This window comes from Bufo gargarizans, chromosome 5 (genome assembly GCF_014858855.1).
Source record: "Bufo gargarizans isolate SCDJY-AF-19 chromosome 5, ASM1485885v1, whole genome shotgun sequence".
Lineage (NCBI taxonomy): Eukaryota > Metazoa > Chordata > Amphibia > Anura > Bufonidae > Bufo > Bufo gargarizans.
The window spans coordinates 461,114,069-461,133,969 of NC_058084.1; the positions used below are offsets into that span (position 1 = coordinate 461,114,069).

The following is a 19,901-nucleotide window of genomic DNA, read 5'->3' on the forward strand; positions in this document are numbered from 1 at the left end:
CATTTCTATACAAGTTTGTGTCTGAATTTATTGTGCTACATGTCTTTGATAAAAAAAAATCCAATAAGTGTAAATTTATTGTTTTGCGCAAAAGTTATAGCGTTTACAAACTATGGTACAAAAATGGGAATTTCCGCATTTTGAAGCAGCTCTGACTTTCTGAGCACCTGTCATGTTTCTTGAGGTTCTAGAATGCCAGGATAGTATAAATACCCGCCAAATGACCCCATTTTAGAAAGAAGACACCCCAAAGTGTTCGCGGAGGGGCATGGTGAGTTCATGTATGATTTAATTTTTTTTCACAAGTTAGCAGAAAATGACACTTTCTGAGAAAAAAATAAAAATAAATAAAGTGTCCATTTCTGCTAACTTCTGGCAAAAAAATTTAAAATGTCCCACGGACTCACTATGCCCCTCAGTGAATACCTTGGGGTGTCTACTTTCCGAAATGGGGTCATTTGTGGGGTGTGTTTACTGTTCTGGCATTTTGGGCGGGGCTAAATTGTGAGCAACCCTGTAAAGCCTAAAGGTACTCGTTGGACTTTCGGCCCCTTTACGCACCTAGGCTGCAAAAAAGTGTCACACATGTGGTATCGCCGTACTCAGGAGAAGTAGGGCAATGTGTTTTGGGGTGTATTTTTACATTAACCCATGCTGTGTGTGAGAAATATCTCTGTAAATGACAACTTTAAAAAAACATTTATACAAAGTTGTCAATTTACAGAGATATTTCTCTCAGCCAGCATGGGTATATGTAATAATACACCCCAAAACACATTGCCCTACTTCTCCTGAGTACGGCGATACCACATGTGTGACACTTTTTTGCAGCCTAGGTGCACAAAGGGGCCCAAATTCCAATGAGTACCTTTAGGATTTCACAGGTTCATATTCTTAACCACTGCATTCAGCGGGTGAGGCGTCCCCATCGCTTTCATCCATCACGGCCAGAATCCTGTAGGCCTCTTCAGCGGAATACCCCTTTTTTGACATTTTGGGCTAACAAAATTTAGGGGGTATTCCTCTGAGACTACCCAGGAGAAAAAGAGCAAACCTGCCTAGTAAAAAGGAGTGCTTGCGAAGTAAAGCTGCGATCGCTAATAAAGATCCAAAAAGCTCAAGATCAGGCCTGATCGTGCGAACACTGTGTTTTCTGTAGAGCCTAAGTTGACCCTAATGTACTGATATAGATCTGATTGCGATCAGTTTTCATCACTTACAGATACTATATAGTACTAGTGCTGATTGGCAACAGCGATGACGCTAATCAGTGACTGCGGTGGGCTGGGCGCTAACTACCTAACAAGTAGCTAAGTAACTGGCGGTGATGAGGGACCCTTACAGGGGGGTGATCAATGACAGGGGGGTGATCAGGGAGTCTATATGGGGTGATCAGGGGTTAATAAGGGGTTAATAAGTGACGGGGGGTGTAATGTGTGTGTGGTGATTGGTGCTACTTACTGAGCTGCCTGTGTCCTCTGGTGGTCGATCCAAGCAAAAGGGACCACCAGAGGAGCAGGTAGCAGGTATATTCGACGGTATTTACAAAATAGTGTCTGATATTCCTATTTGATTGGTTCTTTTAAAAATCTACAGCCTGCCAGCCAATGATCGCTGCCGGCAGGCTGTAGTTAAACTTGAATACTGCGCGATCCTGTGAGCGCGTGCTCACAGGAAATCTCAGGTCTCACGAGATGACGCCAATAGGCGTCACTGAGACCTGAGAGCGCTGCCATCCGGACGCCTATCGGCGTTACCGTAACGGCAAGCGGTTAAAAACATCCTTTAGGAAGAGCTATAGCAGATTAAGGGGCCAATATAGGGCTCTTGGACAGGGGCCCGCTGCTGTATATGCCTCTCCCTCCATGTCAAATGATTGCTGGTGGATTGGAAAAAATGCGTATAGCAGCACAACAAAAAATTTAAGTCTTATCTTGTGGTGGTGCCAGCCGTGTTGGGAGCCAGTCAGAAGTTCCCCCTTGGATGCGTCATATAGAAGAAACCGCAGCACTCTGCTGTCTTCAATTCAGTAGAATTTATTTCACCAACAAAAAAGCCTTGAGAAAGACCTTTACGGTCGAAACGTTGCATTTTTTTTGTTGGTGAAATAAATTCTACTGAATTGAAGACAGGAGAGTGCTGCGGTTTCTTCTATATGATGCTGGTGGATTGGCACACCCCTGAGGGATAGTCCAGAGATTCACGAATAAGGCACAACCCCAAAGTCGATACATTGAGATACAGCTATCTCCCTGTTGTGGGTACAGGTTTTAAGCCAGAAAAGGTTGCTGTGAGCAGTTGCAGGGTTAAAACAGACCAAAATGCACCAAATGTATTAAGAAAAAGCACAATTTAATAAATATGTTTGATTTTACTCGATTCAGTATAAGATTGGTGCATGACATGTCAGTCTTAATAAATCTGCTCTCATGGTGTCAGCGCTGCACTATGTTCAAGCTGTTTTATGTCAGTGAATAGGAACATTAACCCCCCTGGCAGTAATCCCGAGTGCGGCTCGGGGTTAACTTTCACTGCCAGAAGCGGTAACCCCAAACCACACTCGGACCGCAAAACACAGACGTGGCCGACACTTACGTAGAGAAGTCCTCAGCTATTTTCTTGCGGAGCTGCGGATCGGAAGTTCCGGAAATGCTGTCCGCATCCATTCCTGCCCCCATTGAAAATGAATGGGTCCGCACCGTTCCCGCATAATTGCGGAACAGGTGCGGACCATTCATACTGTCATCTGAACCGCATGAGGCAGAGCTGGGAGGGGAATTCAAATCAATAAACTGACATACATTACACAGTGATACAGTGTAATCTGTGAGGAATACACTGTATCAAACCAAGTCCCTAGGGATCATTCTCCAGTGCCCTGCCTGCCCTTTTACTGTCATTTCTGTCTGGAAATTGTTCGGCCATGGCATCAAAAAAGCGTCAATTGAGTGCAAAAGCAGTTGTGGACCAGATAAATGACAGCGACAGTGACTTAGAAGTACTCGCCGAATTGAGCGGAAATTCCTCATCCGACACTGATCAGACAAGTGACCGTGACGAATCTGCGCCCGAGCTCAGCGATGTGCGAACCTGGTGCTCTATCGACTGTGGTACGGGTCAGGCAGCGCCTCCAAGATTCCCCTTTACCGGAACACCTGGTATCAAAGTAGACGTAGAGCACAACAACCCTTTGGCATACCTACCTACAATTATTTCTGACCGATGAGGAAATTGAAAAAATTGTTACGGAGACAAACCGGTTACAAAGAGCAACAATCCGCTACTCTGTGTCACAAGTTTTCAAGAAGCAGAAAGTGGGAACCAGTGACCAAAGATGACATTTGGAAATTTCTGGGCCTAATAATACTCCAGGAAGTGGTGGGAAAACCCCTGTAGAAATGGTATTGGACCACTAATAAATTACTTGCAACTCAATTTTTTGGGCACCGTCATGTCAGAGTACAGATTTTCCCTATGAAATTTTTTCACTTCACAAACAATGAAGAATTTGATGAAACTACTTAACCTGCACCAAAAGCAAATACAATTTGGGAAATATATCAAATGATTGTAGAGAATTTCCAACAGACCTATGTGCCAGAAAGAGATATCAGCATAGCTGAAAGTCTAATGGCCTACAAGGGACGGCTCAGTTGTATACAGTACATTGCATCAAAGAGGGCACGATTAGTGATGAGCGGCAGGGGTCATATTCAAATTCGCAATATATATTTGATATAGTGCTATGACTCATTGGCCCAGCCGGAAAAGAAGCAGGGAGGAATCATGCTTTTACTCGGCAATTAAAAAATTTGCAATAAAAATTTGCATTCCGAAATCATTACCTTGCCGATTTTTCGAGTGAAAAAAATCGTAGAATATAACGAATATTCAAATTCGCTAATATTTGCAAATTCGAATATTCGTTATATTCTACGATTTTTTTCACTCTAAAAATCAGCAAGGTAATGATTGCGTAACATGCAAATTTGCGAATTCGAATATTCGTTATATTCTACGATTTTTTTCACTCAAAAAATCGGCAAGGTAATGATTGCGTAATGATTGAAATTTTCGGAATGCAAATTTTTAAATTGCCGAGTAAAAGCATGATTCCTCCCTGCTCCTTGCTTGTGGGCCAATGAGTCATAGCACTATATCGAATATATATTTTTTTTTGAATATTCGTAATATTCTAAAACAAGAATATTTAGCATTATAGCGAATATTAAAAAAAAAAAAAAAAAAAATATAGAGCAATTTAGCTAATATAGTGCTATATTCTTCTTTGTCTAATAGTTGTAATTTTTTTTCTCATCTGAAGTTCAGAGTGGTAAAAATTTTCAACTATAAAAAAAAAAGATTATAGCACTATATTAGCTAAATTGCGTTATATTCGGTTTTTTTTTTGAATATTTGCTATATTGCGATACATTCTTGTTTTAGAATATTACGAATATTCTAAAAATGAATATATTCATTTTTTCGAATATTCATAATATTCTAAAAAAAGAATATATAGCAATATAGCGAATATTCGAAAAAGAAAAACCAATATACAGCAATTTAGCTAATATAGTGCTATAATCTTTTTTTTTTATATAGTTGAAATTTTTTTCCAATCGGAACTTAGCTAATATATTGCTATATATTCTTGTTTTAGATCATTACGAATATTCTAAAAAACAAATATATTTGATATAGTGCTATATATTAGTTTTTTAGAATATTCATCATTTTTCCCATCTAAAGTCATGATTCCTCCCTGCTTCTTGCTTATGGGCCAATGAGTCAAGAAGTAAGGAGGAATCATGTTTTTACTCGGCAATTGAAAAAAATCACGATAAAAATTTGCATTACAAAAATTCTCATTACGGCAATTCGCAAACAACACTACTGCTAAAGTCAAAGATACTGCAGCCTTCTCATTGGCCCACAAGCTAGAGGCAGGGAGGGATCATGTGTACTGATTAAAAAAAAATCTAGAATATTCGAAATTATGAATATATATCACTATATTCTAAATGTTCGTGAATTTTCAAAGTACCTATAATCGCGATAAAAATTCGCAATTTGAATATTCGTGATCAACACTAGGCACGATTAGGCATAAAATCCTATAAGCTCTGAGAATCGTCAACTGGCTACAATTGGAATTCAGTTATATACACTGGAAAAGGCACAAAATTCAATCCAAAGTACAGCGACTATGGAATGTCAACATCTTCCGTCCTCACACTTATTGAACCATTGTTAAATCAGGGCTATAGTGTAACAACCGACAACTTTTATACATCTTCTGAACTTTATGAGTTTCTTCTAAAAAACGAAACCGATGCCTATGGAACCGTTAGGGCTAACCGCCGTGACATGCCATCAATGTTTGGCAAGAAGAAGCTGAAAATTGGAGAAATGGTTGCCTGGCAGAAAGGCAAGATGATGGCATGACAAAAAATATGTCTGCCTATTGAGTACAGTTCATAATACCTCGACTGTTATGGTGGACACGAAAGCTGGGAAAGAAGTCATGAAGCCACAAGGAGTGATGGACTACAATAAAACCATGGGAGGTGTCGACAGAGCGGACCAAGCAATTACATTCTACTCAGCAATGCGGAAACAGCAAAAGAAGTACTACAAGAAGATCTTCAGGCATCATCTTGAGCAACGAATGCCTTGGAATGCCTACATTCTGCACAGAGAAAAGAGCGACAAGCCTCTGGTTCATTCTGACTTTATTTGGAAAGTTGCTGAACGTATCTTTGTGAACCACCAAACACCATCAATGGCTGTGAAAAGACCTGGACGTCGTTCTGTTGATGTTGTCAACCCGGAACGCCTGACTGGTCGTCACTTCATGGACTGCATCCCACCAACTGAAAACCAAGTCAGCGCCTACAAGGATGTGCGTGGTTTGTTGCTCAAAGCGAGATGATAATGGAAACAGAATCCAAAAGGAAACCAGGCTCCATTGTCCTGATGACGGTGATGTCGGACTTTGTGCAGTCCCATGTTTCAACATTTTTCACAGCCTGGAGGTTTATTGAACCAATGTGCAGTCTCTATTATTACAGCGACTACTGATGTTGCACCCTTGTTTGACAAATTGCAGTGTTTTTGATTTGATTACATTATTGAATAAAATTATATTATTTTTTTGAATTATTTATTGTATTATAATTTATGATTTTGTGTTTCAAACTTTATCATAACTGGAATGTCTACTAGACTTTTGTTTAGACATATTTAAGCGAGTAATTCCTAAGAATTACAGGCCTACAATATAAAACAACAAATTTCCATGCAAAACAATGTACCGCTTTGGGTACAAAATTACTGACATAATCAGACCGCCAGGGAGGTTAATAGTTACATCAAAGGGCTGAAAACTTGTAGACTTAAAGGGGTTGTCCCACGAGAAATATTCTACAGTTTTCAAACCAGCACCTGGATCTGAATACTTTTGTAATTGCATGTAAGGGTGTCATTTAGCATATCAAACCTGACCAGAATTTTCTCAGAAATCAATTGCCACAATCAGATTTGCAATCTCTTTTGTGGTTCAAAAGTTATCAACTCAGAAATTTGCAACAACAACTGGGAACGTTCCCTGTGATGCACGGATATTTGACGTGTTCAATATGTTGTCCCTGGTGCTCAATACAGAACTTTGAAGTTTTGAAATTTCTGTGTTGATAACTTTTGAACCACAAGAGATATTGCAAATCTGGATTACAGCAATCGATTTCTGAGAAAATTCTGGTCTTCTTTTATATGCTACATGACCCCCTTCCCATTGGCAAAATTTTCCCTTGATCCAAGATGATGGCCATTTTCCCTTTCATGTTTGAAATAAAAGGGTGTCATGAGACTTTTGACTCACTCTGCATAATTCATTTATAGCATTTTACACCACATAAAAATCCTAATAATGAACATATTGTGGACAAAAACACTCAACAACCCTTCTGGAGGCATTGGCTGCGATATACCGTGGCTACTCCATAAATAATCTCACACCATTACATCCCCAAATTCAGCTCATTATAAAGAGATATAGAACAGTATATACAGAAAATGCATAAAAATAGGTAATCTGGTGTCACCTAGTGGTGGAAATATAGACTGCAATGAGGAAAAAAGCAAAAATGTTTTTGGAAATGTGTCATTAGAAAATAACCTATTGGTTATATCACATTTTTCATTTTAAACTTTTTTTTTAATTTTTTTGTGTTTTTTATTTTTATTTTCCATGTCACTATATTTAACAAATGTATATAATCCTGCAATGTTCACACTTTCCATTCTTGGAACCGAACCTGAGTTCGGGAAATGTTTTTTTTACAGCACAAATTAATTTATGAAGTTATTGCGCAGACTTCGCGAAGCAATAACTTTGGCTCATCGGAGCCAATACATTCTAATACTGTACGGAGTTCCTGCTTCGTACAGTATTATAGAATGAAGTTTTAATGCGAATCGACTTCGGATGTTTTATCTGAAGTCGATTCGCTCATCCCTAATTGTTACCACAAGAAGAATTACAAGGATAAGTAACACTTTTATATACACAGGATAACACAGAATTCACCATTCACAATAGGTGATATCACAGCTTATCTGCTCCCTCCTCACCTGAGGTCACAAAGCCTGCTTAGAAAAACCTACCAAAGAAGTCATAGGGCCAGTTTTATCAAGCCAGTTTGCGCCTTTTTCAATGGCACTTTTACAAGAGCCTTGAAGAGGGCGGGGAGGGGGTAGGGCCCGTTTTCTGGCATAGCGGAACACTAAAATCTACACCAGCCAGGATGCTGCCCCCTAATTTATGATGAGGCATGCACCTCTAGTTGGAAGTCACCACAGCGCTCAGACATTTTTTGCATAATTTTATTGACCCATCCAGAAAATTTGTAGAAAATGGTTAACGTTTCAGTCCAATCACAGGACCTTGTTCACGGTCTGGTAGGTAGAAAAAGTATGTGTAGTGTACCGCTTGTGCTGCTGAATGATGGCATTCCATGCAGCAGCACAAGCGCTACACTACCTGTACTTTTTCTACCTATCACGCCGTGAACAAGGGGATTGGACTGAAATTGGCTATTTTCTAAAAAAATTGGGGATGGGTCAATAAAATTATACTAAATTGCAAATATTTCCTGAATGCTGTAGTGACTTCAACTATTGTCTATGGAATTTATTTCCACTACCATAGAGCACCAGACAACACTTGAAGTTGGAGTGCTAACCATAAGCAGCCGCCGGCAGCACTCCGCCATATGATAGCCTATTAGACTATGATAAATCTGCCCCATTGTTTCTATGGCCCATGTAGCTGCTCTCAATAAGGGCTCATGCACACGACGGCCCCGATCCCGTATTGCGGACCGCAAACAGCGAGTCTGCAGTATACGGGCATATGACGTGTGCACTCTGTAGATGCGGACCCATTGACTTGAATGGGTCCACAATCCTCAATATGTGGAGCAGTGCAGAGCGGAGGCTCATGGAAGCGCTTCCATGGGATTTCTCTCCATACGTCTGCACCGCAAAAAAGAAGAACATGTCCTATTTTTTTTGTGGTGCTCAACGTCAGACGCATTCAAGTCAATGGGTCCGCATCTGCAAACGGCGTGCACGCGGACGGTGCCTCTGCATTGTAGACCGCTACTTGCATGGGCACAGGAAACACACACTCATGTGCATGAGCCCTAACAGGAAGTCTTAATATATTTTACCTTTAGGGGCCAGTGTGAAAACTGCAGGATTTTTTTTTTCATTTATAGAAATGCTGACATGGAAAATGAAAAGAAAATTAATAAAAATTCTTACAAAAATATGTTTAACATAAAAATGTGATTTAAACAAGAGGTGAGTACAATAAGGGAGTGAGCTACCAGGTAATCACTGGCATAACCACACAAATAAATAGCCTGTAAGGGATCGCTCCAATGGTAGCTTTCAGATAAGAAGACCGCTGCCTTTTAGCCGTGAAAGCAAAACAATGGTTGTCTTTTATTCTTGACAAAACAAAGGCAGTAAACGACAGTGACCAGCTTGCTCCAGCCGGCGTTAAAGAAACAATAAAGTCCCGTATCTATAGAATCGCACAGGTATGGTTTTGCACAGTACCGTAACCCCACGAGGTGTATGTAGACCTCGCTTTGTCCTCAGTCTTTCAGGCACAGCAACTCCAGCTCAGACTCTGATGCCACAAAGCACTCCAAAGAGCTCCACAGTCAGAGAGGTCATCACCACCACCTGACACTGCTGGCTGTTTTTTTGTAGGCCTGTCAAGACCCGGCCTAGAACGTGGGGAGTAGTCACCCACTCAGCACTATGACTACTCCCAGTAACAGCCGCCCCGGATCAGCTATTCACAGCTATACTAAATAACAAAGTGTCAACCAGATACTTCCGCTGACACATGAAATACTGGCTCTTACTTCAGCGAGGCCAGTAACCTCGGGGACACCTATCTGCGGCGGGCAGGAAGCTAGGGCCCGATGCTAGGGGTCCCTTTAAGGTGTTATGAGAGGTTTTGTTGTGACACCAGTTGCATTTCAGCAACAAGGGACAGAGTCCACCTAAGTAGATGGTGAGGGTGGTACCCAGGTGTAGGAATGCCAGAGTGGTGTAAGGGTTGCCTATAATGTCCCTTTAGGTGTTGTAGCTGTGCACTTGTCACAGTGTTCCCACCTGGATATCCTGGAACCCCAGGCGTTGTCACCCGCTGCAGAGCAAGGGATTAGTTGATGAAGGGGATAATGAAATCAATTGAGTCCAGACTTGTATTGAAGTTGAATAAACTTGCATCAGAAAACAATCTTCCCACTTTATCTTGGTCACCAGCAGGCTTTGGCATATCTTCTGGCAGGCAAACACACTCGGCTCTGCTACAGCTGAACCTCTTTCTCTAGCCCTGCTGTGCTGATAGGATTAAATATAAACTTTTCCTTTCTGCTGAACTTAGCTTTCTGTAGTCTAACTCTGTCTTTATCTCTGTCTTGGTATCTTTAGCTTTATCTTTCTCTGTGTCTCTGTATCTTTATTCCTGTTTTATTCACGGAATCCTTACTCTCGACTTTGGAGGCATTCGGGCACGGCAGAGCAGACGGTGCTCTTCTGGCTGGAACACAGCCTTCCCCTTGCAGGGGGTACTCAGAGCTCACTCTATCACCTCCCTCTCTAGAGAGGGCTAGAATGGATAGAAGGTTCCACTATAGGAAAACTAGTTCTGCCATTGTTGCCGCCATCTGCTGGTAAACCAGGCACATTACATGTTAACATAACATTTCCATAGAATTGAAATACATATTGTACAGGATCTGGAATAAATACACATTATGACACAGGATCAATAGTAGGAGATAGTAGAGGGCACAAAAGTTGCTAATTCCACTCTGGGGCGTTACATATCTACCATCAACGATGGTCCCTTGTGCCTTCCTACAAGCCATAATAACACCATCTTTGACCTACTGTACCACCAAGAAAGGGGTCCCTAGACAGACTTTGTCAGGGCAACAGAGAGATTTTTGCTGTTTCTGACACACACACAGAATCACTGGGCTCTGTAGAAAAACTCAGAGTGAATTCCAAATATCCTGCTTCCTTGCTCTATTTGCAGCCTCCACTAGGGGGAGCTCACATGGATTCCTATAGCTAGAATTGAACTCAATGGCGGCAGCTGCAGCTAATCAGAATTTAAAGGGTCATTCCTGTGGTGGACATTTACGGCATATCCACCTCTGAACATATCTTAAAAATGAAAAGGGTCCTTAATCGATATCTAGCGGCTGCTGTGAATGGAGGTGGTCGTGCATGTGCTGTGCTCTCAGTTCATGTGTATGGGGGAGTCTGTACTTCGTCAAGCCTGCCCATGGAAAGGACACCGTGGGAGCAGTTTGGAAGGGGACCCCCTCCTACCAACAACCTCATAACCGGGCTTTGTCTGCCTCTGTGGTAGGTTACTGCCTACCACTGTAACAAGCTCTTGGGAAGTATCAAGTCAGGACTTCAGACTGATATATTTTACCTGCACTGATACATTGTAACAAACTATCAGGACAGGAGAGACTTACAGTATATGCGACGTTGGCATTTAGCTCCCAGAGGATTGTCTTTAGTGGTTGCAATCACAAGTCACATCAGCTGTGAGAAGTATTAGATCTGTACAGGTTTTCTGCCTCTGGAATGTAGACAAGAATGTTCATTGTCAGCAAGCAGAGATCCTAGAAGGTTGCAGAACGTTTCATAATGCAATGATTCATTTTTACCTACATAAATAAAATAAAACTTAGGAATGTAAAATAAATTTAAAGGGAACCTGTCACCTGGATTTTGTGTATAGAGCTAAGGACATGGGTTGCTAGATGGCCACTAGCACATCCGCAATACCCAGTCCCCATAGCTCTGTGTGCTTTTATTGTGTAACAAAAAAAAAAGTTTTGATCCATATGCAAATTAACGTGAGATGAGTCCTGTCCCTGAGATGAGTCCAGCGTGAAGGAGCCCAGCACCGCCACGCATCCTCAGAATCTCCTCCTTGCTCCCCGACGTCAGAAAGCCAGAGCACCGTAACTTGCGATACGCGAGATAGCGCATGCGCAGTGTCGTCACAATGTTCCTTCCCTGTGCTGGCATCAGCCTCAGGAAAGGAACAGCGCATGCGCTAGCTCGCGCATCGCGAGATTACGGCGCTCTGGCTTTCTGACGTTGGGGAGCAAGGAGGAGATTCTGAGGATGCGGGGCGGTGCTGGGCTCCTTCACGCTGGACTAATCTCACGTACAGGACTTATCTCAGGGTAATTTGCATATGGATCAAAATGTTGGTTTTTTTACACAATAAAAGCACACAGAGCTATGGGGACTGGGTATTGTGGATGTGCTAGCGGCCATCTAGCAACCCATGTCCTCAGCTCTATACTTTAAATCGAGATGACAGGTTCCCTTTAACTGCAGTCCAATGTAAAACCCTAGACATCACCAACTGACATGCTCAATGCTACTATACAGTATCTGTTGCAAATTAATCCCTGTAACATCAGGTAATAACCGGAATCCATGTGCCAGGAACTTAAATGTAGTCTGTCAAACGTTTTCACCATGTTAAACTGCTGAAAGTAGTAGGTAGGGACAGAACAATATACTTTTTGTGAAACTTTTATTGTCAGAAGTGTGAATATGAAGTTTTGTTCTGCCTGATTCTGCTCTCTGCTCCTCTGAGTGAGGCATCCAACCAGAAGACCACTACAGTTGTCACTCAGATTAGAGGGGGGGGGGACTGTAACAGCACAGTGCACTTTGCAATGAAGCTCTGCCTCCAGGACCCTTACAAGAGTAAATTCTGGCAGAATAAAACTTCATATTTGCACTACTCCAGATAGTAAAATGTTCTCCCCAACCCCTACCTAGTGCTGTTCAGCAGTTAAGTATAGTCAAAATTGTTGACAGACTCCCTTTAAAAAAATTGTTTCTGATGTAATTAATGTTTTTTTTTTACTTTTTCTTTACATTTCAGTCATGTTTCGGCTGTATGACACGGATGGCAATGGCTACCTGGACAGCACGGTGAGTGTCAGGAGCAATGGATGCAGTCACCCAGTGTTACTTATATCTTACTACCTACATTCCCTGATTAGCGGGGCAGCTTCTCACGTCTGTTCACATCACGTGAATCTGGCATCCACTCCGTAGTCCCCCGACATGTGTAGCTTTAGGCTATACAGCTGCAGGCATCATCCATAGGCTGCCATGATAGAAAAAGCAAATGCAGTACACCCAATTCTGTCAGCCTGTCACTCTATTGGTATCGGTTGCTTCTATATCATGATTGCTGATCCATGGGGGAATGGGGGAACACAGGACACCTCTCCTCATGATCCATAAAGGTCCCAGTGATAAAAATCCTCAGCAATTACTTATCCCATAAATAAGGTTAAGTAGTGCTCGTGGGAAAACCTCTTTAATGACATCTTCCCTGATAGATAGGGCTGATAAAGAGTAATACCAGCATCTCTGGTGGTCTAGAACAGTGAAGGGATTAATCTGAGCATCACTAGTGGTCTAGGGAAGATAAGAAGTTAATGCCAACATCTCTGGTGGTTAATATTAGCCATCCTTCATCCTGAGTAAGTAAAGGGTTAATGCCAACATCTCTGCTGGTCTACGGCAAAAAAAGGGGTTAAAGCCAACATCCCTGGTAGTGTAGGGCAGATAAAGGGGAATACCAGCATCGCTGGTGGTCTAGGACAGTGAAGGGATTAATCTTAGCATCCCTAGTGGTCTAGGGCAGATAAGGAGTTAGTGCCAACATCTCTGGTGGTTAATATTAGCATCCTTGATCTTGAGTAACTAAGGAGTTACAGCCAACATCCCTGGTGGTCTAGGGGAATACCAGCTTCTGTGGTGATCTAGGACAGTGAAGAGTTTAATTACAACACCCCTGGTGGTCTAGGGCAAAAAAAAAAAAAATCACCTTTTACATCATTAAAGTGGGAGTTCACGGAGCCGGTGCCGATGCTCAGTTGGTGTAGCTGCAGTTTTCCAGTTACGCAGAATAAAGGGGTCAGTGATGCTGAGATATGATTGCCTAAGTCACAGAGAGATTCTGATCACCACGTGTCCTCTTCAAACTCCACCTGGATACATTCCCCAGACCAGACCCTACTGAATGCAGACCTCAGACCAGACTTATCCTAAATATAGACCCCCTCACACCAGACTCCCTCTTAATACAGACCCAAGACTAGACAACCTCTTAATACATTCCCAAAGACCATTCTAGCTGTTAACTAGGGATGAGCGAACTCGAACTGTATAGTTCGGGTTCGTACCGAATTTTGGGGTGTCCGTGACACGGACCCGAACCCGGACATTTTCGTAAAAGTCCGGGTTCGGGTTCGGTGTTCGTCGCTTTCTTCGCGCTTTTGTGACGCTTTCTTGGCGCTTTTTGAAAGGCTGCAAAGCAGCCAATCAACAAGCGTCATACTACTTGCCCCAAGAGGCCATCACAGCCATGCCTACTATTGGCATGGCTGTGATTGGCCAGAGCACCATGTGACCCAGCCTCTATTTAAGCTGGAGTCACATAGCGCCGCCCGTCACTCTGCTCTGATTAGCGTAGGGAGAGGTTGCGGCTGCGACAGTAGGGCGAGATTAGGCAGATTAACTCCTCCAAAGGACTTGATTAACTGATCGATCTGCAGCTGTGGATCATTGAGCTGCTGATCCTCAATTGCTCACTGTTTTTAGGCTGCCCAGACCGTTTGTCAGTCACATTTTTCTGGGGTGATCGGCGGCCATTTTGTGTCTTGTGGTGCGCCAGCACAAGCTGCGACCAAGTGCATTTAACCCTCAATGGTGTGGTTGTTTTTTGGCTAAAGCCTACATCAGGGTGAAGCTGTCACACCAAGTGCATTTAACCAGCAATAGTCTGTTCATTTTTTGGCCATATACAAAATCAGGGGCAAGCTGCGCCTGTCACCAAGTGCATTTAACCCTCAATGGTGTGGTTGTTTTTTGGCTAAAGCCTACATCAGGGTGAAGCTGTCACACCAAGTGCATTTAACCAGCAATAGTCTGTTCATTTTTTGGCCATATACTAAATCAGGGGCAAGCTGCGCCTGTCACCAAGTGCATTTAACCCTCAATGGTGTGGTTGTTTTTTGGCTAAAGCCTACATCAGGGTGAAGCTGTCACACCAAGTGCATTTAACCAGCAATAGTCTGTTTATTTTTTGGCCATATCCCAGTCTAATTCTGTCACTAAATCCATACCGGTCACCCAGCGCCTAAATACTAGGCCTCAAATTTATATCCCGCTAAATCTGTCCTTAGTGCTGTAGCTGGGCGAGTTATTTAGTGTCCGTTCAAGCACATTTCTTGTTCTGGGTTGAAATACAATTCCCAATTTAGCAATTTCATAATTTAGTGGTTTCTGCTATATCAGAGCTATTTGAAATCTATCCCTAAAAGGGTATATAATATTCAAGGTGCACATTGGGTCATTCAGAATAACTTCACACACACCCGCTACTGTGTATTTCCAAGTCTAATTCTGGCACTAAACCCATACCTGTCACCCAGCGCCTAAATACTAGGCCTCAAATTTATATCCCGCTAAATCTGTCCTTAGTGCTGTAGCTGGGCGAGTTATTTAGTGTCCGTTCAAGCACATTTCTTGTTCTGGGTTGAAATACAATTCCCAATTTAGCAATTTCATAATTTAGTCGTTTCTGCTATATCAGAGCTATTTGAAATCTATCCCTAAAAGGGTATATAATATTCAAGGTGCACATAGGGTCATTCAGAATAACTTCACACACACGCTACTGTGCATTTTCAAGTCTAATTCTGTCACTAAATCCATACCGGTCACCCAGCGCCTAAATACTAGGCCTCAAATTTATATCCCGCTGAATTTGAATACAATACATTGGGCCAAATAATATATTTGTTGTTGTGGTGAACCATAACAATGAGAAAAACATCTAGTAAGGGACGCGGACGTGGACATGGTCGTGGTGGTGTTAGTGGACCCTCTGGTGCTGGGAGAGGACGTGGCCGTTCTGCCACATCCACACGTCCTAGTGTACCAACTACCTCAGGTCCCAGTAGCCGCCAGAATTTACAGCGATATATGGTGGGGCCCAATGCCGTTCTAAGGATGGTAAGGCCTGAGCAGGTACAGGCATTAGTCAATTGGGTGGCCGACAGTGGATCCAGCACGTTCACATTATCTCCCACCCAGTCTTCTGCAGAAAGCGCACAGATGGCGCCTGAAAACCAACCCCATCAGTCTGTCACATCACCCCCATGCATACCAGGGAAACTGTCTCAGCCTCAAGTTATGCAGCAGTCTCTTATGCTGTTTGAAGACTCCGCTGGCAGGGTTTCCCAAGGGCATCCACCTAGCCCTTCCCCAGCGGTGAAAGACATAGAATGCACTGACGCACAACCACTTATGTTTCCTGATGATGAGGACATGGGAATACCACCTCAGCACGTCTCTGATGATGACGAAACACAGGTGCCAACTGCTGCGTCTTTCTGCAGTGTGCAGACTGAACAGGAGGTCAGGGATCAAGACTGGGTGGAAGACGATGCAGGGGACGATGAGGTCCTAGACCCCACATGGAATGAAGGTCGTGCCACTGACTTTCACAGTTCGGAGGAAGAGGCAGTGGTGAGACCGAGCCAACAGCGTAGCAAAAGAGGGAGCAGTGGGCAAAAGCAGAACACCCGCCGCCAAGAGACTCCGCCTGCTACTGACCGCCGCCATCTGGGACCGAGCACCCCAAAGGCAGCTTCAAGGAGTTCCCTGGCATGGCACTTCTTCAAACAATGTGCTGACGACAAGACCCGAGTGGTTTGCACGCTGTGCCATCAGAGCCTTAAGCGAGGCATTAACGTTCTGAACCTGAGCACAACCTGCATGACCAGGCACCTGCATGCAAAGCATGAACTGCAGTGGAGTAAACACCTTAAAACCAAGGAAGTCACTCAGGCTCCCCCTGCTACCTCTTCTGCTGCTGCCGCCTCGGCCTATTCTGCTGCTGCCGCCTCGGCCTCTTCCTCCGCCTCTGGAGGAACGTTGGCACCTGCCGCCCAGCAAACAGGGGATGTACCACCAACACCACCACCACCACCTCCGTCACCAAGCGTCTCAACCATGTCACACGCCAGCGTTCAGCTCTCCATCTCACAAACATTTGATAGAAAGCGTAAATTCCCACCTAGCCACCCTCGATCCCTGGCCCTGAATGCCAGCATTTCTAAACTACTGGCCTATGAAATGCTGTCATTTAGGCTGGTGGACACAGACAGCTTCAAACAGCTCATGTCGCTTGCTGTCCCACAGTATGTTGTTCCCAGCCGGCACTACTTCTCCAAGAGAGCCGTGCCTTCCCTGCACAACCAAGTATCCGATAAAATCAAGTGTGCACTGCGCAACGCCATCTGTGGCAAGGTCCACCTAACCACAGATACGTGGACCAGTAAGCACGGCCAGGGACGCTATATCTCCCTAACTGCACACTGGGTAAATGTAGTGGCAGCTGGGCCCCAGGCGGAGAGCTGTTTGGCGCACGTCCTTCCGGATCGCAGGGCAACATTCTTTGCCTCCTGTTGCCACCTCCTCCTTCTCGGCTTCCTCCTCCTCTTCTTCCACCTGCTCATCCAGTCAGCCACACACCTTCACCACCAACTTCAGCACAGCCCGGGGTAAACGTCAGCAGGCCATTCTGAAACTCATATGTTTGGGGGACAGGCCCCACACCGCACAGGAGTTGTGGCGGGGTATAGAACAACAGACCGACGAGTGGTTGCTGCCGGTGAGCCTCAAGCCCGGCCTGGTGGTGTGTGATAATGGGCGAAATCTCGTTGCAGCTCTGGGACTAGCCAATTTGACGCACATCCCTTGCTTGGCGCATGTGCTGAATTTGGTGGTGCAGAAGTTCATTCACAACTACCCCGACATGTCAGAGCTGCTGCATAAAGTGCGGGCCGTCTGTTCGCGCTTCCGGCGTTCACATCCTGCTGCTGCTCGCCTGTCTGCGCTACAGCGTAACTTCGGCCTTCCCGCTCACCGCCTCATATGCGACGTGCCCACCAGGTGGAACTCCACCTTGCACATGCTGGACAGACTGTGCGAGCAGCAGCAGGCCATAGTGGAGTTTCAGCTGCAGCACGCACGGGTCAGTCGCACTACAGAACAGCACCACTTCACCACCAATGACTGGGCCTCCATGCGAGACCTGTGTGCCCTGTTGCGCTGTTTCGAGTACTCCACCAACATGGCCAGTGGCGATGACACCGTTATCAGCGTTACAATACCACTTCTATGTCTCCTTGAGAAAACACTTAGGGCGATGATGGAAGAGGAGGTGGCCCAGGAGGAGGAGGAGGAGGAGGAAGAGGGGTCATTTTTAGCACTTTCAGGCCAGTCTCTTCGAAGTGACTCAGAGGGAGGTTTTTGGCAACAGCAGAGGCCAGGTACAAATGTGGCCAGCCAGGGCCCACTACTGGAGGACGAGGAGGACGAGGATGAGGAGGAGGTGGAGGAGGATGAGGATGAAGCATGGTCACAGCGGGGTGGCACCCAACGCAGCTCGGGTCCATCACTGGTGCGTGGCTGGGGGGAAAGGCAGGACGATGACGATACGCTTCCCACAGAGGACAGCTTGTCCTTATCCCTGGGCAGCCTGGCACACATGAGCGACTACATGCTGCAGTGCCTGCGCAACGACAGCAGAGTTGCCCACATTTTAACCTGTGCGGACTACTGGGTTGCCACCCTGCTGGATCCACGCTACAAAGACAATGTGCCCACCTTACTTCCTGCACTGGAGCGTGATAGGAAGATGCGCGAGTACAAGCGCACGTTGGTAGACGCGCTACTGAGAGCATTCCCAAATGTCACAGGGGAACAAGTGGAAGCCCAAGGCCAAGGCAGAGGAGGAGCAAGAGGTCGCCAAGGCAGCTGTGTCACGGCCAGCTCCTCTGAGGGCAGGGTTAGCATGGCAGAGATGTGGAAAACTTTTGTCAACACGCCACAGCTAACTGCACCACCACCTGATACGCAACGTGTTAGCAGGAGGCAACATTTCACTAACATGGTGGAACAGTACGTGTGCACACCCCTCCACGTACTGACTGATGGTTCGGCCCCATTCAACTTCTGGGTCTCTAAATTGTCCACGTGGCCAGAGCTAGCCTTTTATGCCTTGGAGGTGCTGGCCTGCCCGGCAGCCAGCGTTTTGTCTGAACGTGTATTCAGCACGGCAGGGGGCGTCATTACAGACAAACGCAGCCGCCTGTCTACAGCCAATGTGGACAAGCTGACGTTCATAAAAATGAACCAGGCATGGATCCCACAGGACCTGTCCGTCCCTTGTCCAGATTAGACATTAACTACCTCCCCATAACCATATATTATTGGACTCCAGGGCACTTCCTCATTCAATCCTATTTTTATTTTCATTTTACCATTATATTGCGATGCTACCCAAAGTTGAATGAACCTCTCCTCTGCCTGTGTGCTAGGCCTAAATATATGCCAATGGACTGTTGCAGTGGTGGCTGACATGAAGCCTGATTCTCTGCTATGACATGCAGACTAATTCTCTGCTGACATGAAGCCAGATTGTCTGTTACGGGACCTCTCTCCTCTGCCTGGGTGCTGGGCCTAAATTTATGACAATGGACTGTTGCAGTGGTGGCTGACGTGAAGCCTCATTCTCTGCTATGACATGCAGACTGATTCTCTGCTGACATGAAGCCAGATTGTCTGTTACGGGACCTCTCTGCTCTGCCTGTGTGCTAGGCCTAAATATATGCCAATGGACTGTTGCAGTGGTGGCTGACGTGAAGCCTCATTCTCTGCTATGACATGCAGACTGATTCTCTGCTGACATGAAGCCAGATCCTCTTTTACGGGACCTCTCTCCTCTGCCTGGGTGCTGGGCCTAAATTTATGACAATGGACTGTTGCAGTGGTGGCTGACGTGAAGCCTCATTCTCTGCTATGACATGCAGACTGATTCTCTGCTGACATGAAGCCAGATCCTCTGTTACGGGACCTCTCTCCTCTGCCTGGGTGCTGGGCCTAAATTTATGACAATGGACTGTTGCAGTGGTGGCTGACGTGAAGCCTCATTCTCTGCTATGACATGCAGACTGATTCTCTGCTGACATGAAGCCAGATTCTCTGTTACGGGACCTCTCTCCTCTGCCTGTGTGTGTGCTGGGCCTAAATATATGCCAATGGACTGTTGCAGTGGTGGCTGACGTGAAGCCTCATTCTCTGCTATGACATGCAGACTAATTCTCTGCTGACATGAAGCCAGATTCTCTGTTACGGGACCTCTCTCCTCTGCCTGTGTGTGTGCTGGGCCTAAATAT

The 19,901-nt window shown here is 44.8% G+C and overlaps 1 protein-coding gene across 1 annotated transcript in view; it reads left to right on the forward strand.

Annotated features, from left to right (window-relative positions):
• Nucleotides 1-19,901, forward strand: part of DGKB (diacylglycerol kinase beta) — a 638,462-nt gene that overhangs the window by 156,360 nt on the left and 462,201 nt on the right. Inside the window, exon 7 of the mRNA XM_044295049.1 lies at nt 12,521-12,570. Coding sequence (XP_044150984.1) covers nt 12,521-12,570 — 50 coding nt within the window. The remainder of the gene's footprint in view (nt 1-12,520; nt 12,571-19,901) is intronic.